The sequence below is a fragment of the Dermochelys coriacea genome, chromosome 7 (assembly GCF_009764565.3).
Source record: "Dermochelys coriacea isolate rDerCor1 chromosome 7, rDerCor1.pri.v4, whole genome shotgun sequence".
Classification (NCBI taxonomy): Eukaryota; Metazoa; Chordata; order Testudines; family Dermochelyidae; genus Dermochelys; species Dermochelys coriacea.
This window is the reverse complement of record NC_050074.1, coordinates 109,499,661-109,525,158: the sequence shown is the minus strand read 5'-3', so window position 1 is coordinate 109,525,158 and position 25,498 is coordinate 109,499,661. Positions and strand designations below refer to the sequence as shown.

Sequence of the window (25,498 nt, the reverse complement as noted above, 5' to 3'; positions counted from 1 at the left end):
TCTTTCTTGAAAACTGTAACATGGACAGATATAAACACACAACACATTATGCAGTAATTAAATCTAGACCATTCACAGTTATAATTACTTGAATTCCTTTTTTATTTTGGTATTGTGATCGTCTTTTTCTGTCTAAAACATAATGTCTGCAAAATGCCTATCAGTTGCAGCTGTATCACTAAACAATTGTGTATATTTGCCTACTTGTTTTGTAGCCTCATTGATGCTACTCACAAAGATGTGGATGTTCTATTGCTGCTTTCGAACTCTTCCTACTATGTGGCGTAGTAAGTCGCTGTTTTTTACTTCATTCTTCAGGTGCTGTATTCTGTTAATAAACATATCCTATTTATATGCAGACATACTTTTGACAGCTTTGTGCTACACAATAATTGTTTTTTAGCTATGAGTAAATAGATATCCAACTTTGCACATTGACTGTTTTCTCTGTCTAGTTATGATGATGAAGTTGACAAAGTAAATCAATATCAAAGACTAAGCCTTGAAGCCTTGGAGAAAATAGAAATAGGTAAGATTGAATGACACTACACTTCATCACATGCTATCCCTGTTCCTTGAAGGTACTATCTTAAGTAGTGTTCCACACTTGTTGCCAAACTATGCTATGAGTACAAAGGCTATTTCCTCACTGTACAGTAGGTATCTATAGATGGGAGTCACAGTTTCAGGGTAATTGCATCTATATATTTTCCCCTCCTCCCCCCCCGGCCACTCCTTCCTGTGGTCCTCTCCAGAAGTGCCCAGTCGGGTATCCATTCATCACTTGTCTCTGGGTAGGGGCCCTTGTCTTGCTCCCTTCTGATTTGGGGGTTTTAAGGCTGCACAACTCCCTGCCTTCACAGTGATGTCCCTAACAAGCCAGTTTCACATTAATGTCTTGGATAATGGAGTGGAGAGTATGCTTATAAAATTTTTGGAAACACCAAGCTGGATGGGGTTGCAAACACTTTAGAGGACAGGATTAGAATTCAAAATGATCTGGACAAATCTGGAGAATTGATCTGAAATTAACTAGATGAAATTCAATAATGACAAGCGCAAAGTACTTCACTTAGGAAGGAAAAATCAAATGCACAGCTACAAATAGGAATAACTAGCGAGGTGGTAATACAGCTGAAATGGATCTGGGGGTTGTTGTAGATCACAAAGTGAATGAGTTTGCAGTGTGATGCAGTTGTGAACTACATTTTGGAGATTATTGATTGGAATGTTGTATGTTGGACACAGGAGGTAATTGTTTCGCTCCATTCAGCTTTGGTGAGGCCTTTGCTGGAGTACTGTGTCCAGTTCTGGGCACCCCACTTTAGGAAAGGTGTGGACAAGTTTGAAAAGAGAGTCCAGAGGAAGGCAACAAAAATAAGATGTTTAGAAAACAAGACTTATGAGGAAAGGTTAAAAAAAACTGGACGTGTTTAGACTTGAGAAAAGAAAACTGAGAGGCTACTTAATAACAGTCTTCAGATATGTTAAGGGCTGCTACTCTGAAACTTGTAAAGAAGATTGTGATCAATTGTTCTCCATGTCTGTTGAAGATAGAACAAGAAGTAATGGGCTTAATCTGCAGCAAGGGAGATCTAGGTTAGATAATAGGGAAAAAAATCTAATTATAAGGATAGTTAAGCTCTGGAATAGGCTTCTCCTGGAATACAATCTCCATCAATAGAGGATTTTAAGAACAGGTTGGACAAACACCTGTTAGGAATGGTCTTATTACTTAGTCTTGCCTTGAGTGCAGGGGCCTGAACTAGATGAACTCTTGAGGTTCCTTCTGGCCCTCCGTTTTTATGATTCTGTAATCCCTGTTCCACAGTGTTGCATAAACCATTAATATGCTTAACACAAAATGGTCCCCACAGATAATGCATGCAGTTGCAATATCTGTCAGATGGTTTTAAAAACTTTCATGTAGTTAGGACTCTAGCAGAAGTTTGCTGTCTCGCTGGTGGTGTATAACCAGACTGAGCATGCATTAAGTAGTTTTTTTTTTTTCTTCCCTTTGCCCACCTTGGATTCTGTCAGGTTACTTGCAGTACTATTTGAAAAGGAAAATAGCAATGTCTCCAGTGCTGGTCAGGGTTTCAGATCATAACCTCTATGTTCCATACCCAGTATTCTCTGAGAACACATTTCAGATTCCTCCGAGTTTACAATAATGGTCAATTCCAGGGTATTCCTATCTCCATTTCCAGTTAGCTCACATAATAATGCATAGTAGAAAGGGAATAATTTTTGAGTACATGGTTTTTAAAGAAACTTTGTTGAAACAAATTTAAGTATTGGCTTAATTTTGTCAAGTTATTACAGCAATTAGATGTCTGAACCAAATCAAAAACAAAATATATTCTGTGGTCAGTTGCATCACATGCTGAAAAGTTTCAAAGGTGTCATGGCCTGTTTTGAGAGGACTGCTTGATTAGATGCCTTTCTGCATAGTTTTCAGATTCATGTTTGTACTCTTGTATTCTTTCTTTCATAAAGCCTGTGGTAAATAGCAGAGATACAATGGTTGCTTTTCAAAAAGTCTCTTCTGTTTTGAAAGATTTCAACAATCCAATGAAGTGAACTGTAGCTCACGAAAACTTATGCTCTAATAAATTTGTTAGTCTCTAAGGTGCCACAAGTACTCCTTTTCTTTTAACAGTTCAAGAGAGATTCCTTCTACTTAAACAGGGAATATTGTTAAAATAATTTTAGTTTTCTTTCAAAATGGTAGAAACTCTTTAAATGCATTCATTGTAATTAGTTGGGACTGCTCACAACTGGACATCTTCCAAAACTGTGCTCCATAGAAAAGAATCTATTTTTGAACTCCAAACATATTATCAATTCATCTTTTCATTGTTGTCTGAAAATGTAATCCCTGTCTCTAGTTAAGAGTTAGCCAGATTAGAACGCCAAGTAAACAGTTATATGAGAATTTAGTTGGCTGCTAAAGGAAGTAATGTCTAAAGGAGGGAATCCAGAGTTTCTAGTTATGGATGCCACTAGCCTAAGTGTTTGTATTTTCACCATAGTTGCTGAGGTTCTCAAGTATTGAAAAGGAAAGTCTTTTTATATTGAGTTCCCCTGGAGAGAATGAAATCAGGAGGCATTGTGTAGTAGGATAGATTCAGTCACCTTGTTTATTTAAGTCCTCTATTGTGCTCTTTTTCTTATTGTCATTTTATCACTTCATCTTCAGTGTGGAGGCAGATATATGATGTGAAGGAGATATATGAACGTTCTTTTGTACCAGTGACCTGGCCAGCAATCTCATTCTTCATGAGGATGTTAGTTTCTGTTGAGTTTCCATTCTTTATATGAGCATATACTGTAATTTCTGTGAGCTTTCACAGGATCATATAATATGCACATCTCAAAGAACTTTTTCCAGAGCCTATTGTAAAATGTGGATCTGCAGAGTGAGATGGTTTGGGTTGAGACTCAGTATTTGCAAGGTTTAATTAGAACTCTGGATAAAATGGCTTTGTTTTAGCCACATCTTTTCAAAGGCAGGGTTTAGTGTTGATGAACCACAATGCAATACGTTAAAATTTCTTACATTCTTACTGGAACCAGAGACTTATATTCTTAAAGTGCTTGTTTCTGCTGAGTGACTTGGGATAGGGTTAAGTTTCTTTCTCTTCCTTTTCATTCTCGCTAGTATTTGTCCTAGAGATAGAGCAGCAGTAAGAAGAGAATTTGGTTTTAGGTGAAGATATTATCTGGAATAATTTTTATGGTAGAATGATGAAAAAGTAGCAGGTTTTCTATAGAGATTTGCACAGATGTTTTAGAAGTTGTTTATTGTAGAACCAAATTCTCCTCTTTATACCCCAGAGATAGAGTAGCTAATGGATATTTATTATATATGCTGACAATTTTGCAATATTTGTTCCACTATTTCATGAAAACACTCCTCACCCTCCCAAAAATGTGGATGTCTGGCTTATTTCTCAGGTCCTGAACCCACCCTTTTTGGAAAGCCCAAGTTCTCTTGTATGAGGTTGCATTATAAATACAATGAAACAAGTGGATATTTTCATACTCTCAGAGCTGTGGTGCGCAACCCTGAAGAAGATGGAAAAGGTAACAAATATACATTTTGCAGTAACACATGATCATTTTCAATATACTAACGCTTATCTTTTATATAACCCTTTTAATCTATCGAGCTCAGACCACTTTACAAAGGAGGGTAAGTTTAATTATATTCCCATTTTACAGGGGGAAAGAGAATGTGTCTTACAGTGGCTCACTGTGTGGATATTAAATTGTGATGCCACCTAACTTACTAAAAAATGACAGGGTAAATTCAGATTTGGTTAGCTTAAAACAGCAATTTTCCTTCTAGGGTCTGCACACTGGCTGTCTGAGTTTGTTCTGCTATTCATGTTTAGGGTAGGATGAATGTTAGACAAAGTCACTGATGCTGATGAGTATGGATTAAGTCAGTGTAATCCATGACTAAAGTCTTTGGTATTTTGTTTAACTTGGTTAACAGAACACTTATCAGTAGAAAATCTTACTTCCTACCCAGACCTCCAAATTTGATCTCAATGAGAATTAAAATAAATATCATTCTATCAGTCTAATCCCTATACTTTCTCTCCTTCCTTCTCTCTCCCCAAATTGAGTAGTTACAGTAAAAATTCCTTTCTGAATGTTTTTCTAACCCATCAGTACCAGGACATGGGAAGGGAAGAGGATAGTCTACTCCCACTTTGAGCTTTACATCAGGAAATCACAACTTTTGGGGTATAAATTTAAAAAAATAAAGATTTAACACGTTTAATTAATTGACAAACAGCCTCTAAAATTAGATTTGCTAAAATGTGGGATTTTAAAAAGTTTATATTTAGGGGAATCTGACAGTCTGCTAACTGGATTTCAGACACCCTTCAGTGTATTGCAGAGATGCTGCAAATCACGAAGCAAGCTATGGGATTAGATGTGTCCATTATTGAGAAAAAGCTGGACAGGTGAGTGGTGTGCTTTTTTTTTTTTTATTGCTCTGAATCTTCAAGCCACAATTTAAATAACTCCTTTTAGAGACACCAAGTTATTTCTGCATGGGATTCTCACAGCAACTGTGCTAAGAATGACCTGATTTCTGTACTGCTTTCAGCACCTACGTCTGTAAACATTTATCTAAGGATAGAATTTAAAATAGTTTCTCCCTGTCTGTTAGTGTATGGGACTGATCAAAGCCCATCAAAGTCAATGGAAAGACTTCCAGTGATTCCAGTGGACTAAGGATCTGGCCTTGTATGTACACATGCATATAGCACTATCACTTTAAAAGTGAGACCATCTTGGGAGCCATGAATCCTTGCTACACAAGGTCTTCCAAAATGGCAACTGCTTTTCTTTTAAGGACACTATTTGAATATAAGACAGTGTGTTGATTTCAGGTGTCCTTTGTTATCTTATGTTTGAACACGTGTGTACTGTGTTCGTATAGGCTGTCTTTAAAATGAAAGCCCCTCTTGAAGCTGGTGCCATGCTGTTTGTTCCTTCCACACCTAAAAATAAGTAGTATTTTGCAACGTGTATTAAAACATAATTTGACTTCTCTCTTATTTTAATGCTCTCTTGTCGGTAGTAGAGTAGGAAAACTGCATAGAGTAAGGCGGGCATGGTTCTGTTCCTCTCCTAATATTCAGTGGTTTTGAAATGTGTTCAGTATTTTATATGCTACAAAACAGAAGATAATATTAAAGGTAACCTTTATGGAACTACTCAGTGTGGGTTGAGGAAGAGTCCTACCACACCTCAACAGACTGATGGGACATCTCTCATTGATGGCAAGGGACTGGACTTCACAAACTAAAAAAGCTTTGAAGGTACCTTAAGGTGACATGCTGAAATACTCTAAGGCATATGGGGGGCATTGAATGCTATATTCCTGTCTATTTTTTTAAAAAACGTGGCACATTACCATTAGACACCATTTTGTATCTGACAATTTAAGTTGAAATCTTGAAGAGCAATAAATGTCGTGGGAAGAAAACATTGCCACACTGTGTTCTGCATGCAACTCCTGGGAGAAAGCTATAATCTGTTGAAACCTTCCAGAAGCTACTCTGCAGGAATGAGGAGAAAGGTGTATGTGTGAAGCTAGACTGTCAGCATATGTATGTTGCTATATTGATTGAAAAACTGCTGTAAAATTGAGCTGAATTTAGAAGTTTAATCTGATAAACAAACAATTTATGCTTACTCTGATAGAATTTATTAAAAATGCTATTGTGAGAGAGAGAATGGACTCTTAAAATCAACTTTAGTACTTCTTCAAGGTGAATGATTTTTGTGCATGTGCTATTGGACCCTAAACTATCATTTAAGTGCTCTGTCAGTTTGATTTTTTTTTTTCTGGTGTCTGACATTTTCTGGTGTCTAGAAGATTCATGTATCTAATCTCACCGCCCCAAAACATGTTAAGGGCAAGTACACAGAGGTTATAATTCACAGTCTCCTATCTATGAAAGAACTGTCAAAAATAATTAATGATAGGACTCTAGTTTCATCATACAAAAAAGTCTTAGATAAGTTTACTGTATATTGGCATAATACTCAAGAATGGATATGGATATTGTATTAAAACAGCCAAACTAAACAAGATAAACAGCTTTGTTTTATAATTGATTGTTGGATAGGATGAATTTTAAATTTATTTCTAGGAAAGTCCATGCCTCTGAAGGCCTAGCAAAATAAACTTAAAACATAACTCATTAGAAAAGCAACAAACTGTATACCCAACAAACAATGGAAAAGTGGCTCTCTATCTCTGAAATATGGCTAATTGCTCTAGGCTGTTGATTCTGCATTGCTTGATACCCACAACAAACATAGTTGTGGTAAATGGTATTAGAATGTGCAGATACATAATGAAGCCAGTATACACGCAAGCTTAGTGAAGGCAGTGATGTGACATCAAATGTAGTTAAATTAGTGATTTTTATTTGGAAAAAGTTGATTTTACAGAAGACCTAGAACCATTAAGAAGTTAAATGCAAGTGATTAACTTTGGTTTTAACTTGATGGAAGATATTTTAAAAGCACAAATCAGAAAATTCAAGACTATTTTCACAGGAACTGTAACTGTTTCTCTTGCACCTATGTAATACTTTCATTACATAACCTTGTCTTTATCTCTGTCTTGCAACATTTGTCAGAGTTTGTTCTTATCAAACCCATAAGCTTTGAATGTCTTGTGTGTGTGTTTAAAGTTTTAGCTGTAGTGGAACAAAAACAGTCCTTGTAAATCATAGTTATTATGAAAAGACAAAGGATCGTCTGAAATATTAAAAGCAAACAATAATTGAAATTGGGGGGCACAAAAGCCCATAGACAGATTATTGAGGTTCCCTTGGATCAACAAGAAAAGACATCTAGAAGGTAGAGATTTTGCAAGGGAACAATATCTTGCCTATGGAAGAAAATGAATAGAGCCCTCAAGAAGTGCCTATGCGGTGTGTATTTCAGAGCAGTTGATGATTGATGGAATAATTTAGATATTTTTGTTAAGTTTTCTTGATTACTTTTAGGATTTTTAATACAGATCTTCCTGTTTTTAAAAGTTCATCCTCATTTATTGCTTTCTTGTCATCTGGTGATGCAGCCTTGGTATGCTACATCAGCATTGATTGCTGTAGAAATGACTACAAACTGTCCCAAAGAGGGGTGAGATTTCAGGTTGAGAATTGCCACAGGTGAAGACAAATACCATTTTTCAAATTAATTGTAAACCACTTTAAATGTATGAACTGAAGATTTTATTAAGGGTACCCTACATTTATATGCTGCAAAATGGATGGGATGGTAAAATTGGGAAGGGGAATGTAGTGAATAAGTTTAAAAAATGTTTTGAACTCGAGTATTTAAAAATCCTTATTATGCTCTGGAAAAATACTATGAGGTTTCATATCAGCTGCTCACAGACGATATTTCACTAGAGTTTCTTCACAAAGGTTAGAGACTGAATATGGGATGAAAATACCCACTATAGAAGAGGCAGTGTTTTCCGAGGTCAGAATTCAGGTTCGTTGCAGACAAGGCCTGCATTTAATAGACTTCAGATAATCTTATTTCAGGAGATTTTCACTTGGCATTGATGAGATACAGAAGTCCAAATGGCCAATATTTTTGGTGTTTGTATAGAATTGATCTCTAAACCAGATGTGTCAATATCTCTCACCAATCTGTTTTTTCTTTACTAGTTTGTAAGTCTTGTATTGCCATCTTTATTCGTAAGGTAAATAGTTGAAGGATACTTGTAAATGGAAGTTGTTCTTGAGGTGTCATAACCCATATAATGAAACACTTATCTTCTGTACTATTGTGTTTTTACTCTTTTCTCAGTTGAAAAATTTCCATGTAGCTCTACATATTTACTGATCTTTAAGAACTAGATTTTTCTCATCAAGAACAGTATGATGGAAACAAGAAGCTTATTGAGATTCTCATATCTGAAATGTCAATACTTAGTATAATTTTTGGAAGGGATATGCACCCTCATGCTTCAGGTGTAAGTCAGTCTTGTGCTTAAGGAGTGAAGACGACACTTGCCTATGGACAGGTTATTCTGTAATTATCTACTTCAGAGTAGAAGGAAGATGGATGGCTTGTGCTATTTCAGTTACCTTATTTTAGAGGTTCTGAGCACACACCACTTGCATTGACTTCTAGAGTGGTGGGTACTCCAACTTTTTTTTTTTAATGTTGGAGTTGCAACCTGCTGAGGGTGTGATAGAGAAATTCCCTCCTTAAGGCTACAAGGAGTGAATAGCAAAGAGGAAACCTATGTAGACATTTGTTTATATACCACCAGTATAGGAAGAGAAGGCTTCCTAGCTCAATTCAGTGTTTATAAGCTGCAGAATACTGTAATCATAGGAGATTTTAATTATCAGATATCAGTGGGGTTTCAAAGAAATGCAAACAGGCAACGACAGCAAACTTCCAAAGTTATGTAGAAAATAATGGTGTGATCCAAAGAGTAGAGAAGGCGACATAGAGAGAAACTGATTGGATTTGGATGAATATCAGAGAAGCCTGAACAAGTGACTACAAGCTACTTTCCACTCAGGCAGGAATGGGTACCCAAACCACAGGAGTGTATGCATATTGTATTCCATGAAAGCAGATCACGGTGATTTAGAGACTCCATATCCACCAGAGTACAAGAAGGTGAAGAATTCTAAAGGATTTGCAAATTAAGGCACAGCAGACGCTAGTACTTCTGAAACAGAAGAATGAAAGAAAAAGCTTAAATGGTCCTAAGTAAAAGGTGATGGTAGATGGTAACATATTGAGCAAGGGAGGGAGCATGTCTGCTTGGGTACCACAGAGATCAGTAGTAAGACTGGTTGCATTTAACATTTTCCTTAAAATCTAGAGGAATAGTAAGTAGTCTATAATGAACCTTGCTGATGAGGATAAATTGGAGGGAAGTGCAAGTACTAACGAGGACAGAGAAATAAGAAAAGGACCTAGAAAGTATGAACATGAATAGAAAATAAGAGATTTTCCTGGAAAAAATGCAAGCGAAGTCATTTGGGTGGTTGGAAAGATTGAAACTATCTGTAACATGCTCAATAGAAAGAAAACAAGAAAACAGTAATGCTGAAGGAGAACAAGGAGTGATAATGGACAACTAATTAGATTGGAGTTTTCAATGTGAAATTGGCTCAAAAAAGAGCCCCCCCCCCCCTTTTTCAGGAAAGTAATAATCCTGTTCTGTAGCATTGGTTAAGCTGCATTTGGAATGTTTCATTTAGTTCCAGAAATCTCATTACCATAAAGATATTGGCCCATCAGACTGGAAGTTTAGAAAAGAATAAAAAGTAATCAAGGACAGAAGAGATTAACATAAACTCAGAAATAAATATGAATAATTTGCAAAATGTCTGCAAATATCTGAAAGGCGTTAACACTAAGGAGGAAAATTATTTGGTAATAAATATAGATGTAAAGAGGATAGAGTAAAACTAAGAAGAAAATTTAGGCTAGATTTAGGGGAAAAAAACCTGACAGTTGAAGAATCTAGGGTCTCCCATCAAGTGGGACTTTTCCATATATCCTATAAAACAATCATACATTGCCAGGGAGAGAGATCACCCATTCACCTATTATTACTATCTGTTATTTTCTCCTGTACCTTCCCCTCCTGGTAATATTGTTGTTTGTGTACTGTTTGCTAAAGCAGCAAACTTTATGAATATTGTTCTGTTTCTTACATTTAGAGTGTCATAGATGTGATGTCATTCTGTCATGAACAGAAGTCTAGGTACTGATTTCAATCTGTGGTCATAAACTTGCCTGTAATAATTTATTTAAATAGTCTTGGGTAAATTTAGTCTCTTCAGTAAATGTTTGCTATTTCATACAACAGTTTTTCCTTTTTTTTCCTTGATTAATCCCAGTTATTTAAAGATCAACAGGAAAAACAATGACTTTCAAATCTTAAGGTTTTTTGGTTTGGTCAGGTAATACTAAATGAACAGTTCATAATCTCACTGGTCATTCTCTTGTAATGGTTCTAAAAAATTTCATTTGCTTGTATCTGTATCTGTTAAAATATTAAAACAATATTAACTGGGATATTGTGAAACTTGTGATTTAGAAGTGTAACTGCTTGATTAACTGAACAAGAGAAGACATTATTTTCTTTAATTTTTCAGGAAGAGCAGTAAACCTCATGAGGACATCATTGGCATTAGATCCCAGAATAGAGGCTCCCTGGCTCAAGGCAAGAATTTCTTAATGAGCAAGTTTTCATCTCTTAATCAGAAAGTCAAACAAACCAAATCCAATGTTAACATTGGCAATCTTCGCAAGTTAGGGAATTTTACCAAGCCTGAAATGAAAGTCAATTTTTTAAAACCCAACCTGAAAGTTAATCTTTGGAAATCAGACAGTAGCCTTGAAACCTTGGAAAATCCAATGGCAGATACAAAAGTCTGTGCTGAATCAGATATTGAAATATCAGATAATGACTCTTTTCATTCCGATGACTTCTTTACAAATTCTAAATCCGATGAGGACCATCAGTTAACTGGCTCTTTAGAGAATGTGGGACAGATAGACTATGTTTTGCCCAGCTGTGGTATCATTGCTTCAGCTCCTCGACTGGGTAGTCGGTCCCAGTCTATAAACAGCACTGACATCAACATTAGCATTCACATTCCTTCAGAGATCCATGTCACCCAGGCTAACAGGCCTGAGTGTGAAGACAGATCTATGCAGGGAAGTTCTTTTGCTGATAGTGTGGCGATGGAGTTCATTAAACCTATCGATGCATACTGCCACAGATTTGTACAAGACGCTCAGAACAAGATGACAGATGCTTCAATGGCAGAGACTGCTCCTCAACAATCCTGCCAAAGAGGAGATCAAACCAGCAACAGTGCTTCTCAGAAAACAGAAACCTGGTCAGAAACAAACAGAGACATCCCTTCAAGACCATCTAAACTGGATGTATCATTTTCTGAGTCAGGTTCTCAGTTCTTAGCTGTTAAGGAGATTTACTCCAGTAGATCTCATAAGAGCCCAGGATCTGCATCCAGTATTCTTGAAGTTGAGACGGGACTTCACATGACTCCTTCTCCAGCTGACAGTAATGGCAGCAGAGCAGTCTCCCCCTTTGCTAAGATCCGCAGTTCTATGGTCCAAGTTGCTAATATTACGCAAGCTGGATTGAGCCAAGGGATAAACTTTGCAGTGGCAAAGGTGCAGAAGAGCCCAGCAGAACCAGAGGCTGTAAATGATGTCCCACAAAATGAACTGATAGAAATGTTTACACAGTGCCAGACCCGAATAATTCAGATTTAGTTGCTAACTTAGAAAGTACTCTTGTTGTGGCTTGTACATATTCTTAAAAATTCATACTGGAAGATCTATGTAACATGAATTGCCACTGAACATTGGGATAAAATACCAATAATGTTTACAGGAAGTGTTTTTGATGCAAGTTGATTTTGATTCTGAATAGGTTTTAGAATTCCTTCAAGCAGCTGAGATGATAGAAAGACATACCATACTGAACAGGTAGCCTATACACTGGTATTTAGTAAACATGCTGTTTATTTTAAATCAGTTGCACAGTTATCTTTTTGAGACAAATTTTATAGGTCTTCTGATTTGTGTAGAATATTCATAGTAAAAGGGGCTGGTACTGCACTTCTTTTGTTACCTTACTACTCTTGCACTGCACCAGCAACATATTTTACTGACAAATTACATTTATTCTATTTATTTTTGAACTAGTTTTTTTTTACTTAATCTTTTTTGTGTGGTTTCCATTGAAGTTCTAGACACATTCCTCAAGAAATGGTGTCTTTGCAATGGAAACTGATAAATTTTGCTATACATATCATTACATTAACTGGAAGTTTAGACTCTTCCCTACCACCACTCTTGTCTGTCCTACCTCAATTAAAGGATAAGACAGGTTGCAAAAATCTATAATATCTAATTGCCTGAAGTGCAGCTTAAAGTTTGTGGGTTTTTTTTTTTGTAAAACCAATGGGAACTAATGTTCTCTTAATTATCTTGCTGGTGTTAAAGCTATACTGTTCCCCATTCTGTTCTACTAAACACACTGCTCTATAATTTCTTTGTCCCCTATAATAAGGTAAAACAAACAAGGTACTCTACATCCAGAAATAATTGCTTAGTGTATCAGGAGACATCCTGATGATCTGTTCGTTTGATTAGAAATTTTAACTGTCCTCTAGCCAAAAGCAGCAAGTGATTAAGCCAGCAAACCATAGAAGGAAAGTGTACTTGTTCATGAGGTTAGTCTGGCGATTTTTTAAACTCAGATTATAGTAACATGTATCAAAACAGTTCATTTAGTTTAAACCAACTCAACCTTTGTGATATTTGCATGGATGAGGCTGAACTTATATTTGTGCAGGGAACTGAGTACCAATAAATGTGTGTGTAAGGAATTAGATCTTTAGATTCTTGATTTTTTTTTCCCCCAGAATTGGCCTTCCAGCACTGTTCTGTTGTAGGATGTCATCTATAGAAACTATAGCATAAAGCAGGATCTTGCTATACAGTGGTTCATAACTATAACCACCACTATTATAGAGCCAGTGCCTCTGTGTTTTAGTACATATACTGTAGATAGATCACATGTGGTGTTCTAAGCAATTAACAAGTGTCATGATGGTAGTAAGGTATCTTAGAACCTCTCTAGTGTAACCAAAGTAATTATCAACTAAACCCGATTGTCTGTCTGGACTTTGATAAACAATTTCAGTTTTGTTATTTATGTTTTATTACAGTAATGCGGTTTGTTTTGTGGAGTGTCTATATACATTTGTGACTATATTTAAAAATAAAATACATTGTATTTTAAGGTGAGGGATGAACATGAGAAATATTTTAATTAAAAAAAAAAATAAAGAACCCAAAGAGGCTTTCTGGTTCTTCATATTTGAAGGGATATTGGACTTCAGTTCAAGTTTCAAACCAAAGGAGCCATCTTACCAATTTAGCCCAGAGTCAGGGAAGGCAGTGTTTTATGCCTCCTTTTAATCTCCTTTTCCTGAGCGGTACTGTCCACTCTTTGGCTCCCAGGTTTCAGTCCTATAAGTGCTTTCAGTAAGATGTCTAAAAAACCCTAATTCCTCCACCAAGGGGAGTGATGGATTCTCCATCTCCTTGAAAATATGCCTGAGCCAAACAAGTTACTAGGCTCAACACAGGAGTAACTAGATGCTATTCTCTAGCCTATGTTATACAGGTCAGACCATGAATCATCACTTACTCTGCCTGGGAAGGTCCTAAATTTTCCTGCAACATTTGAAAAAATCACATACTTAAGGCAATGAAAGGAGTGCAGGATGCCGTGCTATGGCCTTGGTACAAAGTGAAGGAGGAACGAATTTACAAATATAGTGACACACCCTATAACAACTAAGTGTGTTTAATGTGTGTGGTAAGAGACAAAGCATTGCCACCCATAGTAGACAGAATAAGCTTGGGAAATTTGGAGGGATCAGTAACTTCTGATGCTTGTGTATAAAGAATGCAGACAGAGCAGAAGCATATTTAGAGTTTGGGAGAGTGGGGGAAGGAGTGAGACACAGAGGAGCTGTTCATCAGGGTTTTCCTCTTTTAGAAGACGTGTATATTATTCACAACTTAATGCTTCAAAGTGCTTTGTGCAAACAGTAATAACTGGTTACATCATGCAACTTAAAGAATGTTAGTCAGCTACACAGCAGGAATCCTCTAGTGACCCTGGCAAGCCACTTTAAAGCTCAGGGAGTTTCAGATGAAGAGCTCTGAACGAACAGCATTACTGGGAAGATAGGGTCTAGATGTTGTACAAACTTATCCTCAGAGCGCTGCCAGCTGCACTTCATTTCAGACTTGCATCATGTTCAGTGGTCTAAAGCTGTGTCATCTCTGAGCAGAGAATTCAAGAGGAGTTTGTTTGATTACATGGTATATGTAGATATTGTGAAATACTTGAGCTGGTCATAACGAAACTGATTGTATTAAGCCTTTGTGTGAAGACTTGTTATTCTTGACTGGAAAACATCAGAACAACTTATTTCTTGGCTAGCTTAGAAGGAATGTGTTTTTCTCTCAGAAGCATAACTGGCACTGCAGAGCTAAAACCTAAAAAGAGTAAGTGCAGCTGCAGACCATCTTATTTCAAGAACTGTGTCCAGATTAATTGAGCGAATAGTATTTCTACAATAGCAAACTGAAACTGAAAATAAGCCAGCAAAGACTGTGACATAGCAGTCGTAAGGGAAATACTTCTCCCCAATGTTTTCTTTAAAAGGAAAAAAGGGCCTTTTGTTAAACTTGCTGCACAAGATGTACATGTTTTCAGAAACATGGAGAGTAAATGTGCTAAGTAGCATTTCTCTTTAAGAGGTGGCTTGAGTAAATTCCACATGGTTACTTCCACATGGTTTGCTTCTCTTGAAAAGCTCCTGCTTACTGAGGGTCTATTGCTACACATCACTGTAGATATACAGTGAGAGCTTAGCCTCTGTCTTATACTTGCTGCACCTTAGAGCTATGTAGATGGTCATTCTTGAATAGCTGCATTCTGTCAAAGTAATATCTGTTCAGTACTTACCTTTACTGTACAACCTGAACTTTAATTGAATGTAGGTTACACCATTGCTGTGCAAGCTCCATGGATTAGCTTGAATTAAAAGGGCTGCAACTGAAACTCTTGTCCTAAGGATAACCAGCTCTGCTTAGATTGGATGTGCTTTGCTCGCATGCCTTCAGCAGCTGAACCACAGCATAATCCTTTGTAAGGAAAGATGTCTGTCACTGAAGGTTCAATTTAAATTAGAACAACAACAGAAGTAATGGGGGTGAGGAGGCTGGAGTCAACCTATCTGGAAAGCATGCAATTAGTGAAAGTTTGTGTTCAGGGTAATGCAGATATAAATACAGAATGTAAATACTGTCCATTTTATGTTTTCTACTACAGCCCCCTCTTTCCTACCCCCTTATGAGAGGTCGCAGTGAAGTCAGGTAATCTGTCTTGAAGTGTAGTTCTTCTTCAGGTGCTTGTTCACATAGATTCCAATTAGCTGTGCGCACGCTGTGTGCATGGTTGTTGGAAACTTTTCCCTTAACTCCTGTTGAGTGGCTAGGGAGCCCCCTGGAGTGGCGCCTTCATGGTGCTCAACTGCCCCTTCATTTCCTTCTGACCATCTGTAGCAGCATTGGAACTGCATTCACTTGCTTGCAAGTGCTCCCTTAGCTTAGTGTCTAGTTCTTTGCAGTTTTAGTTTTTGTGGTTAGTAGTAGTGATTGTGGACTAGGATCGCTCGTATCCTGTCACCCCACCTTGGGCTGCGGGGCATGCTGCAAGTCCAGGGGTTTGAGTGTTGTAGTGTTTGCTGGAAGCCTATGCCCAATAGTGACCGCCCCACGACTCGTGCCTTAGTTGAAGCGTATCAGTTGGAGTGCTGTAAGATTTGGTTCTAGGCTTGAAAGCCTTGCAAGAAGGAGCAGGATTTCTGTTTAAAACAACGATTGATGGAAGTCGCACTCCATCCCGGGGCACCGACTGCCCAGCCCCGGGCCTGAGTTCAGTGGTGCGGAGTATCCCAGCCTCGGTCCATGACTCTACGCCGAGGAAGGACTCTGGCAGGAGAGACCCACGGCACTGGTCTCAATCAAGGGACAGCCAGCTCTGAGCCTCGACTCTGTCGTTGTGACACCGATCCCCAACCTCCTCTTCATGGCACCGACTGCTGGTACTGCCTTGGCCATTGCCCTCGGGTTCCTCTGGCTCTAAGGCAGATTAATTTTATTCGAGGTGCAGTAAGTGTCAGTCTGGGAAGTGCCAGAGAGACATCCAAATGGCCTGGCAACCGCAGTGACTACCCCCACACAATGCCCTTTTGGACCCCTGGGTTTACCACCAGGCCCAGGGTACCTCTTCAAGGGCTTCCAGGTCTGTGGTCTCAAGACATCACCCCTCCTACTCTCCAAAGGACAGACCAGCCCCTTGGGTGACAGATGCAACCCTCGCCAGACTGCCCCCTCAAACTGCAGAGCGGTCAAGGGATGCAGCTCCAGTGCCACCTGTAGCCTAGGACACTCCTGCCTGGGCTGGAACAATAGGGGAGCCTAGCACAACCCAGGAACCAGGGCACCTTGAGGGCCATGAGGACCCTGTATCCCAGATTTCCTCCTCATTCTCACCTGATAACAGGGTGGCAGGACTGTTGGTCTTGGGTCCTCAGCCCATTGACCACAGGGATCACCAGGACCTATTCTGTCATATTGCCTGTAATATAACTGAATTGGAGGACCCAATGGTCAACAGTCTCACTCTGGTGGGTCCTTCCAGAGTGGCATTACTAATAATTTAAAATGATCCAGAACAACAAGACCCTGTGGCAGACTCCATTCTGCCCACTGCCAGGGTGGGGGGGTGGAGAGAAAGTACTTTGTCCCCTCCAAGGAATGAGTTTTTATTCTCTCATACCCCTTACTCCCTGGTGGTCTCAGCAGTGAATGAAAAAGAGCACCAGCAGCAACAAGCACTGGCTCCCAAGCCTAAGGAGGCCAAATGTGTGGACTTAATGGTAGGAAAGTGTATGCTTCTGGGGGCCTACAGCTGCGGATAGCCAACCAACAGGCATAACTAACTCGTGAGACACTATGTCCAAATCCAAAGAGATGGTCCCTGTGGAGTCAAGAGTGGAGTTCTCAGCTCTGGTGGAGAAGGCAGGGGCCAGGACATCCCTTCAGGCCTCCCTTGAGATAGCTGACTTGGCAGCACAAACCATTTCTTGAGGGGTGGTTATGAGGAGAACCTCCTGGCTCCAGGTCTTCCCCCAGAGGTCCAACAGACCCCTCCCCAGGACCTTCCCTTTGAGGGTGCAGGGCTGTTTTCAGACCTGACAGACTAGAACCTCCATAGCCTCAAACATTCAAGGACAACACTGAAGTCTCTAGGGATGCATACACTGGCTACCCAGAGAAAATCTTTCAAGCTTCAACCCTAGCAGTAGCAATATCACCCACTATCAATCCTGCCCAAGGCAGGACCCAGGCTGTAGGGGCAGGAACAATAGGCATAGGCTGTCTAACCAGTCTTCAAGCCAGGGCCCGACTAAGCCCCAGTCAGGATCCAAACAAGGGTTTTGAGGGGATGCCCAAGGACAGTGTGCCAGACTCAATACTGGAGCCTTCCCCATTTTCCAAACCACCTATCCCCCTTGTACTGTGCATGATCCCTTATATCAGACCCTTGGGTCCTTCACAGGGTAAAGGTGGGATATTCTCTCCAGTTCTGCTCCTTCCCACTCCCCTTCCCTGTCCCTCTTCAGGGACCCTACTCAAGAGCAACTCCTTGTAGAGGAGGTGCAATGGCTCCTCGCCTTAGGGGCAGTGGAGGAGGTTCCTCCGGAGCTAAGGGGCAAGGGATTCTACTTCCATTACTTGCTAATCCCCAAAGCAAAAGGAGGTCTCAAACCCATCTTAGACCTGTGAGGACTCAACCAGTTTATAGTAAAGTTGAAGTTCTGCAAGGTTTCCTTGAGTTTGATCATTCCTTCCTGGATGTGGTACGCTGCCCTTGACATGAAAGATGCATACTTCCACATAGCCCTTCATCTAGCCCACAGCCATTTCCTGAGGTTTGTGGTCAATTACAAGCACTACCAGTTCACGGTGCTCCCATTTGGTTTCTCTACAGCCCCCTGTGTTCAAGTGCATGTCAGTGGTCATGGCCTTTCTCTACAAGAGGCAGGTACATGTGTATTCCTTCCTTTTTGACTGGCTGCTATGGGGGTGTTCCAGAGAGCAGATGGAGTCTCAAATCCAGTTGGTCACAAATACCTTCCAGAGATTGTCCCCTGCTCAATGTGGACAAGCTGATGCTGTCACCGACCCAACGAATTGAATTCACTGCAGGCAGTGCTAGACTCTGTTCAGGTGAGAGCCATACTACCAGGGTCCAGGTTCCAAGCCCTAGCAGGAATCAGACTGTCAAGCAATACCCCACCATGACTACAAGGGTATGCCTGAATTTCCTCAGACACAGGGCAGGATGCACCTATGTGGTCAGACATGCCAAACAGACTCAGGCTTGGCTCGCCTCAGTTTATCACCTAGGCAGACACAGTTTGCATGCAGTAGTAACAGTGCCAGGATGAGTCCTAGACACTCTACACTTGTGGCTGGACAAGGGAGTCCCCTTCAGTGCTCCTCAGCTGTCCATGACCTTAGTAACAGATGCATCAGACCTGGGTTGGGGGGGCTCCACCTAGGAAATCTACAGATACAGGGCAGGTGATCGTAGACCAAGATCCTGCTCCACATCAATATAAAAGAGCTCAGAGCAGTGAGATGAGTCTGATAGACTTCAAGGTCACTGCATGGTGGTGTTGATTGACAATACCACTGCCATGTTTTACATAAACAGGGTGGAGCCTGCTCCTCCCCTCTTTGTTCACCTGGAGGTGTCCTGAGTGGGTTATACAGAGATCTGAAGCCTGGAGAGCTTCCTGACAAACTCCCAGGCCTGCAGAATGAGTCTAAGCAGGTCGTTTCTCAACCACAAGTGGTCAGGAAGTCTTACATTCTGTCTTTCAGAGATGGAGCTTTCCCCAGGTGGACCTATTTGCTACCAGGAGCAACAAGAAGTGTCCAGCATTCTGCTCCTTCCAGAAACACAGTCGGGGCTCCATCTCAGATGCATTCCGGCTACCTTGGGGGGACCACCTCATGTATGCCTTCCTGCTGGTCCCACTCATCCACAAAGTGCTGCTCAAGATCTGCAGAGAAAGAGCAGATGTGATCATGCTGGCCCCAGTGCAGCCAAGATAACATTGGTACTCCATGCTTCTGGAGAGGTCTGTGGACACTCTGAGAGCACTGCCACTTAATCCAGATCTGATCTCACAGGATCATGGTTGCCTCTTTCACCCAGAACGCCAATCCTTTCATCTCATGTCTTGGAAGCTTCATGGTTAAACCCAACAGAGTTATAGATTAGGTATAAAGTTATTGCTTATATATACACATTAGCAATAGCACTGCACTTGATAAGGTATATTTCATTGTTTATATTCCCAAAGGCAAATGGATGATGTAGCATATACTTCTTGGTCAGTACTAGCCACACTTGTTCAACTACATGATATTTAGCACTTAACTAAACTTGTAAGCCCCACTTAACCATGATTAAATGAAAGGCAGTCCTTTCCTCCTTGAATCTAATCTGTCTCATATGAGTGCTACAGAAGACCCCATTTCACCAGGTAGGATTTCAAAATGAAGTCTTGTCCTGTCTTGTAAGATTATCAATGGAAGTTCTCTGAGAGGCAGTTAGGCCAGTTTTTTTTAAACACTGGAGTGGCTGTGAATAAAATAACTTGTACCACCATCTGGGTGTCATGCATTTGATGTGCCATTTGAAAAAATTAGAACTTTATTACTAGGTCCAGAGGGACCAAGGATTTCTGGCTTCTCCAGGTGGTCTAGAAAGTAATACCCTTTCCATTTTCTGCTGATGAAGACAGCATACTGCTCTGTTCCACCATTTGTTTTTAACTTCGCCCTTTTTACAGGATGTGCTTGAGTCAGGTAAGTTGTGTAAAGGTTGAAATACAGAAGTTCTTATTCTTGGGAAGTTGTTTTACAGATATTTATCATAGAATAAGCCTATGAGTTCAAGCAGCAACCATAGTAGTTGCAATCTACATCTGAGGCTTTTTTCCTCAGTGTAAAAAATATGGGTTGGTTCTTGTCACATGATTTAAATACATAAGCCTGCTGCAGTGCAAGAGCCAAAGGCTGTGAGTGGAATGACCTGCATCTTGTGAAGAGGTCAACCCTATTGTACCTCTGGAACCTGTGATCAGACTTTTGTTTACACAATTTCAGTATTAAACTTTTAATATCAAACAAATTGCTCATTGTTATTAATTCTCAGTTACAAAACAAGCTCCAAAAAAATTTCATAAAATCAGTAAGTTTCAGCATTAGCTTACTGAACCCCATATAAACTAAATGGGTTCAGTTTTCAAGGGTGAGTGTCCATAATTTTTTGGTATAAATTATCTACAAGAAACTGTGGAATAAACAGTACCCCATTCTTAGTGCTGGCTCCACTTAGGATTAGGACAAACCTCATTTTCCTAGTCACAGGTAAGCAAAATAATAGGAGGAATTATTAAAGTTCATTTCCATTGACACACTTCTGTTGCTGGAGCCTGGCTTTACGTAATGCTTCCAGCTGTTTTGCTCTTAGCCACCGCTCTCTTGACAGCGTTGTCTGCCCAGCACTGAGAGACAGAAACCTGGGGGCAAAAGTAGCATAAGTTAAATAGCAGAATTCATACAGATTCCTCTTAAGCTTTGCCACGAGAAAGAAGGAAATAGCCCTACTACAGCAGGAAGTTACAGAACTGTGAAGCAGCAGTCCTTATCAACAAACACTCATCCCCCACCCCTTTATCCCAGCAGTCAATGCTTTAGAACCTCTTATTGAATTAAAAATAGGAAGATGTATTTAATAGTTTCTCTTACGAGCAAGATCTCCCACATTCTCATTTCAATCTTCCAGTGAGGTACTGGGAGCAGGCTGGGACACTCAAAGTGGCAAAGCCCCAAATGGGAAGTAAGCAGAAGTCCTTGACATGGGAGTATGGAGGGAGAGTCTGCCTCACTGTTCAGTGGCCACAGTTCTGGCTGTATAAGAAGTGGCCAACTAACCCATCTAGGGGAATGGACTTAACTTGTCCCTGATCTTCCTGCCTATGCTATTTTCTTCAACTGTCCCATATATTGAAATAGTTTGAAGAGGCAGCCAAACAATTATACAAGTGAGAGGAAATTACATGCAGCTATCACAAGTGAAAAAAGCAGATTCACTAGTTAGAAGGCTATTCACCTTGCTACAAGCAGAGTTCTGTGAAGGTCATCAGCGGTTATGCTCTCAGGGTCATTCTTACGCATTTCTACAAAGTCTTCCTCTACTGCCTGAATTAAGACAATACATTGATAGGTAGTTAGGATTTAGCTTCTTGCAGTGAACACAATATATTGCAATAAAGGAGAAACTTCAAAAAAGCTACAGCACTAGGGCTACATGAAGAATATTCCTAGTTTCCCAAGATTATAAAATTCCTGCAAGACTTGTGTAACTCCACGCAGGGAGGCTAGTTTCAGCCTTGCTTGCTGGGGAAGTTACAGAGCTACTTCTGCCTAAAAGGCAGTAAAATGGTTGCTCTCTGGGGCCCTGCTTCAGAAGGTGCCTTAGAACAGCAGTTCTCAACCAGGGGATCAGGGCCCCCTGAGAGCTGTGAGCAGATTTCAGGGGGTCTGCCAAGCTATTACTCTCTGGGGCCCTGAACCCTGCCACCCAGGGATCAAGCCAAAGCCTGGGCAATTTAGCTTTGTGGGGTCCCAGGCAATTGCCCTGCTTGCTACCGCTGGTTTTTATATGCAGAAAAACACTTGTGGCACTGGTGGGCTGTGGAATTTTTTACACATTGGGGGGGACCTCAGAAAGAAAAAGGATGAGAAGCCCTGCCTTAGAATCAAGTCTCTGATCTTTCAAAGTTTTCACAATTGCCAATTTTAAGAGCCATAGTTTTGTGCCTTTTGCTGAGGTGCTCCAAGCATCAGCAACCCTTCTTAGGGACAGAAGTCCACCCAAAACAAAATGCATCCCCTGTCCCTTGCAAAGGAGTTCAATACCACATGGAGTTAAGTACAATTACTGATAGGAAAGTAGTATTTCAGCTGTTCCAAATTCTACAGAATTACTTCTCCCTAGTGGAGGGCAAAGTTTATATAAAGGTGTTAGTATAAGAGAAGCCTTCCATACCTTGGTCACCTCATCAGATATGCTGTAATCCAACAGCCTCAGCAAGCTTAAAAAGATGCGGAATTTGTTCAGCATGGATGGCAGCACTGCTGTGAGAAGGCTGTTCATGTACTCCTCCATGTTTGGTGGAATTATCTGTGGCTGTAAATGGACCTGACAGTCTGACTGAAAAACAAGAAGGGTTGCACATCATCCCTTTCCCCATTCACATCTGTTTCATTCCAGTAAAACACTTATGATTCCAGTACAATGGTAGAAGTCAGTGTCATCCAATGTTGTCCAAGACTGGATAAAAATCAGTTTAATACAATTTAACAACAAATGAAAGCCTCTTTCCTGAAGAACTCCCAGTCTGAAATCTCTTGCTGTTTTAATCACCCTTCTTTGGAAGGGAACACTTTCGCTTTGAAGAGAAATCAGTATCACAATTTTAAAACAGCCAAGAGAGCAAAGGCTCAGTACATAAAGGGTGAAGACAAGTGGTTTGAAAAGCTAATCATACTGTGTACTATCAGTTGCAGACATTACATAATCCATCATACATAAATATAAGCTGAATTCAGAGCCTTTTCAGTATGAATGTGAGATGGATCTCTCTCCACCACAAACGGCAGTTATTGCACTGGAATGAGATTGCTATCTAATAATAAATCTGCATCTACAATCTTTTTCCATTACCAGGACTACCCATATACTCTAATAATTTTTCATCCTCTTGCTACCATTTCAACAGCATGCAGCCACTGAGACAAATGTCAGTTTTTCCTTTCACTGAATAATTTTTTTTCTGCAGGCCACTGTCACTAAATACAGGTTTTCTAGGTGTACTAGCTGGAGCACTGTAAGCCAGGTCAGCAGCCTGCCCAGGCAACTCACGGCAACAAGATCATTTCCCTGACATCGCTCATTTCTGGAAATGGCATGCTCAGTTTTCATTAAGCAGCTATCAACTGTAATTATCCTTCAACTCAAGAAGACCTTGCCATACCGGTAGAAGTGATCTGCCTTCTGAAGTGATAAGTACATTAATATTGCATGGGAATTCCATCTGGTGGTAACTGAAGTCATAATCCACCTTCTGCCAAGTTATCAGGTTACCCAGTGCTGTCACATTATGTACACCTAGAAAAGCAAAAAAACAGATGCTGACAGCTGGATGTAAACAAATCGGCGCAGTTGAAATTGATTTTTCATTCAGGTTTTAATTAGCAGTTAGCAGAAACTATTACTTGGTCACAGTGGAAACAACTAGGTTACTAAACTAACCTGACACGCTAAACAAAATCAAGAGCCTTTGAAGGATTTCAGGCATAAAAGATGACCTGCCCTAATATTAGTGTAGTTTATGGGAAAGATCAGATTATAAACATGTAGAAATATTTATGCAAAATTTGCTAGAGGGAATAAGGCTGTAGTTATTAGAAAGAGTTAAGCATGAGATTGGAATGGGTACCTTCCTCACAAGTGAGTAATTCAGGACATCCCAAATTAATATGGCTAATGCTCTATTCCAAACCACACCATTGTGCATTCTGTATATTTTAGAAATGCACTTAAAAGTTCTGACTTTCTGGTATCCTTATGGCTATAAGACCATAGACACTGCTGGCTCAGCTCTTCAATACATTGACTTGAAGGGTGCAGGATCAGGGCCCTAGAGTTTAAATAGACGAGGCTCAGAACCATAACTTTTCTGTACCAACTTGTCCCCCCACCCCAGGACACAAGCCACACACAAATCTTTCAAGTCATATCCCAGGACCATTCAAGACCAGGAGTGCTTATCCAGCACCACTGGCAATGGCATAAAGCTCCAATTTCTAGCCAAGGAAAGGTGAGATACTGGATTTTTAATGTATAGAAATAACTGAACTGGCTGAGGAAGACGCCTACTTTCAAAGCTTCAAGAGGCCATATGCTGAGGCTACCCTCTCCAGCAGGTTTAGATGATGGAATAAGTTCCTTTCCAACATTCAGGAATATCATATTAGCCAGACAGAAGCAGCTTTTAGCATGGAAAGAGGTGGCAGTATTTGCTGGAGTGACATTCCATCGCATCAAGGAAACCCAGTATGTTTTGGAATCCAAATGCTGATCATGTGCATCATACTGCACTTGCACTGGCCCTAAACAGCTGAGCGAATTTGACAGACATTTTCATGAGACATTCATAAACCACAATTTGTTCTCCACAACTGGCTGTGTAATGGCAGTAAGCTATTCTCAAAGTAGGCATCTCTGATATTGCTGCTGCTCAATTACGTGATCATGTTACTTTTAAATTGCATTAGGAACGGAAGAATAATCCACGTTTTGCCAAATGAAATACATAGAAATGGAGAACAATGTTAATCTATTATTACAAACCACTCTTTAAAATGAAAAAGTCAGTTACAGAAACCTGGCATGATGGTGTTACTGTCCCTTGGGAAGTTCTGGAAGACCATATGGCTTAGGGGATTGGTGATGAGCTTTAGAGCCTTTTTACTCTGTCACTGGTTAGATTCTTCACCTGCAGGTCTATAGTGACCAGAACAGTAAAGATCCTTGGATATCATGAGGAGTAGTGCAATGTGAAGACAGATCCAAGGGCTTATGTGAAAATACTTGGTGATTTTGGACCAGATCCTAGAGAACTGATAGCACATCATAAACACACTACCACAACTCACCAGGAATGAACTATTCTCTCACCCTAAAGTGGTATACTCTTCTGTACTCAGGCCCATTTGTAGATGTGGGATAGCTTCCACTGTAGCTGACCCTGTTGCTCCAATTCTAAGTACAACTTCACTCTGCAGGGCTGTCAAACCAGCTTTTGACAGATTCTCTACAGCACTCCCCTCTATTTCTTTGTTACTTTAACGATGGCAATACACTGCCACTTTACATCTGGATAAGAGAACAAATCACTTTTTGAAGTCCAAGCAGAGAAGAACGCCTCATTACATAAAAGGTGAAGACTGGCCAACTAAAATGAGGAACAGCAGAAAGATTAAAGGGGAGAGAGGAACGGACTAAAATCTGTAGTTATTCCAGACTACTGCTAGAGTGATTAAAATCAAACAAACCCATTTATTTAAAAAATTATAGTAAGTTCCTTCCCCCCCCCCGCAAAAAAAGTCAAACCAGAAAAGACTTAAAAAAAGG

At 40.0% G+C, this 25,498-nt stretch overlaps 2 protein-coding genes across 4 annotated transcripts in view; one reads left to right on the top strand and one right to left on the bottom strand.

The window, feature by feature from the left end:
• The window catches only part of INPP5F (inositol polyphosphate-5-phosphatase F), a 101,085-nt gene extending 87,657 nt beyond the window's left edge, over window positions 1-13,428 (top strand). For both annotated transcript variants that reach the window (XM_038409560.2, XM_043519217.1), the window contains 5 exons: window positions 216-287; window positions 456-529; window positions 3,961-4,089; window positions 4,895-4,982; window positions 10,686-13,428. In XM_038409560.2, coding sequence (XP_038265488.1) covers window positions 216-287; window positions 456-529; window positions 3,961-4,089; window positions 4,895-4,982; window positions 10,686-11,835 — 1,513 coding nt within the window. In that variant the 3' untranslated portion in view covers window positions 11,836-13,428. The remainder of the gene's footprint in view (window positions 1-215; window positions 288-455; window positions 530-3,960; window positions 4,090-4,894; window positions 4,983-10,685) is intronic.
• Window positions 13,429-20,394: 6,966 nt separating this feature from the next.
• Window positions 20,395-25,176, bottom strand: LOC119858586 (minichromosome maintenance complex binding protein). Of its 2 annotated transcripts, none has more exons than XM_043519223.1 (5): window positions 25,043-25,176; window positions 23,337-23,470; window positions 22,349-22,513; window positions 21,410-21,498; window positions 20,395-20,816 (listed from the first exon to the last, which is right to left on the bottom strand). In XM_043519223.1, the coding sequence occupies exons 2-5, from the start codon at window positions 23,394-23,396 to the stop codon at window positions 20,690-20,692; spliced, it is 441 nt and encodes a 146-aa protein (XP_043375158.1). In that variant the 5' UTR covers window positions 23,397-23,470; window positions 25,043-25,176; the 3' UTR covers window positions 20,395-20,689. The 2 variants fall into 2 exon arrangements, with proteins under 2 accessions (XP_043375158.1, XP_043375157.1); XM_043519222.1 differs by having other exon boundaries at window positions 25,021-25,163.
• Window positions 25,177-25,498: the final 322 nt, after the last annotated feature.

Bases quoted from the DNA above. Each gene is read 5' to 3' on its own strand.
- LOC119858586 (XM_043519223.1), bottom strand. From the start codon at position 23,396: ATGGAATTCCCATGCAATATTAATGTACTTATCACTTCAGAAGGCAGA. The intron at 22,514-23,336 runs GTATGGCAAGGT...CTTGTTTTTCAG, and splicing joins AAGGCAGATCACTTCTACCG to TCAGACTGTCAGGTCCATTT. The intron at 21,499-22,348 runs GTATGGAAGGCT...GTCTTAATTCAG, and splicing joins TATCTGATGAGGTGACCAAG to GCAGTAGAGGAAGACTTTGT.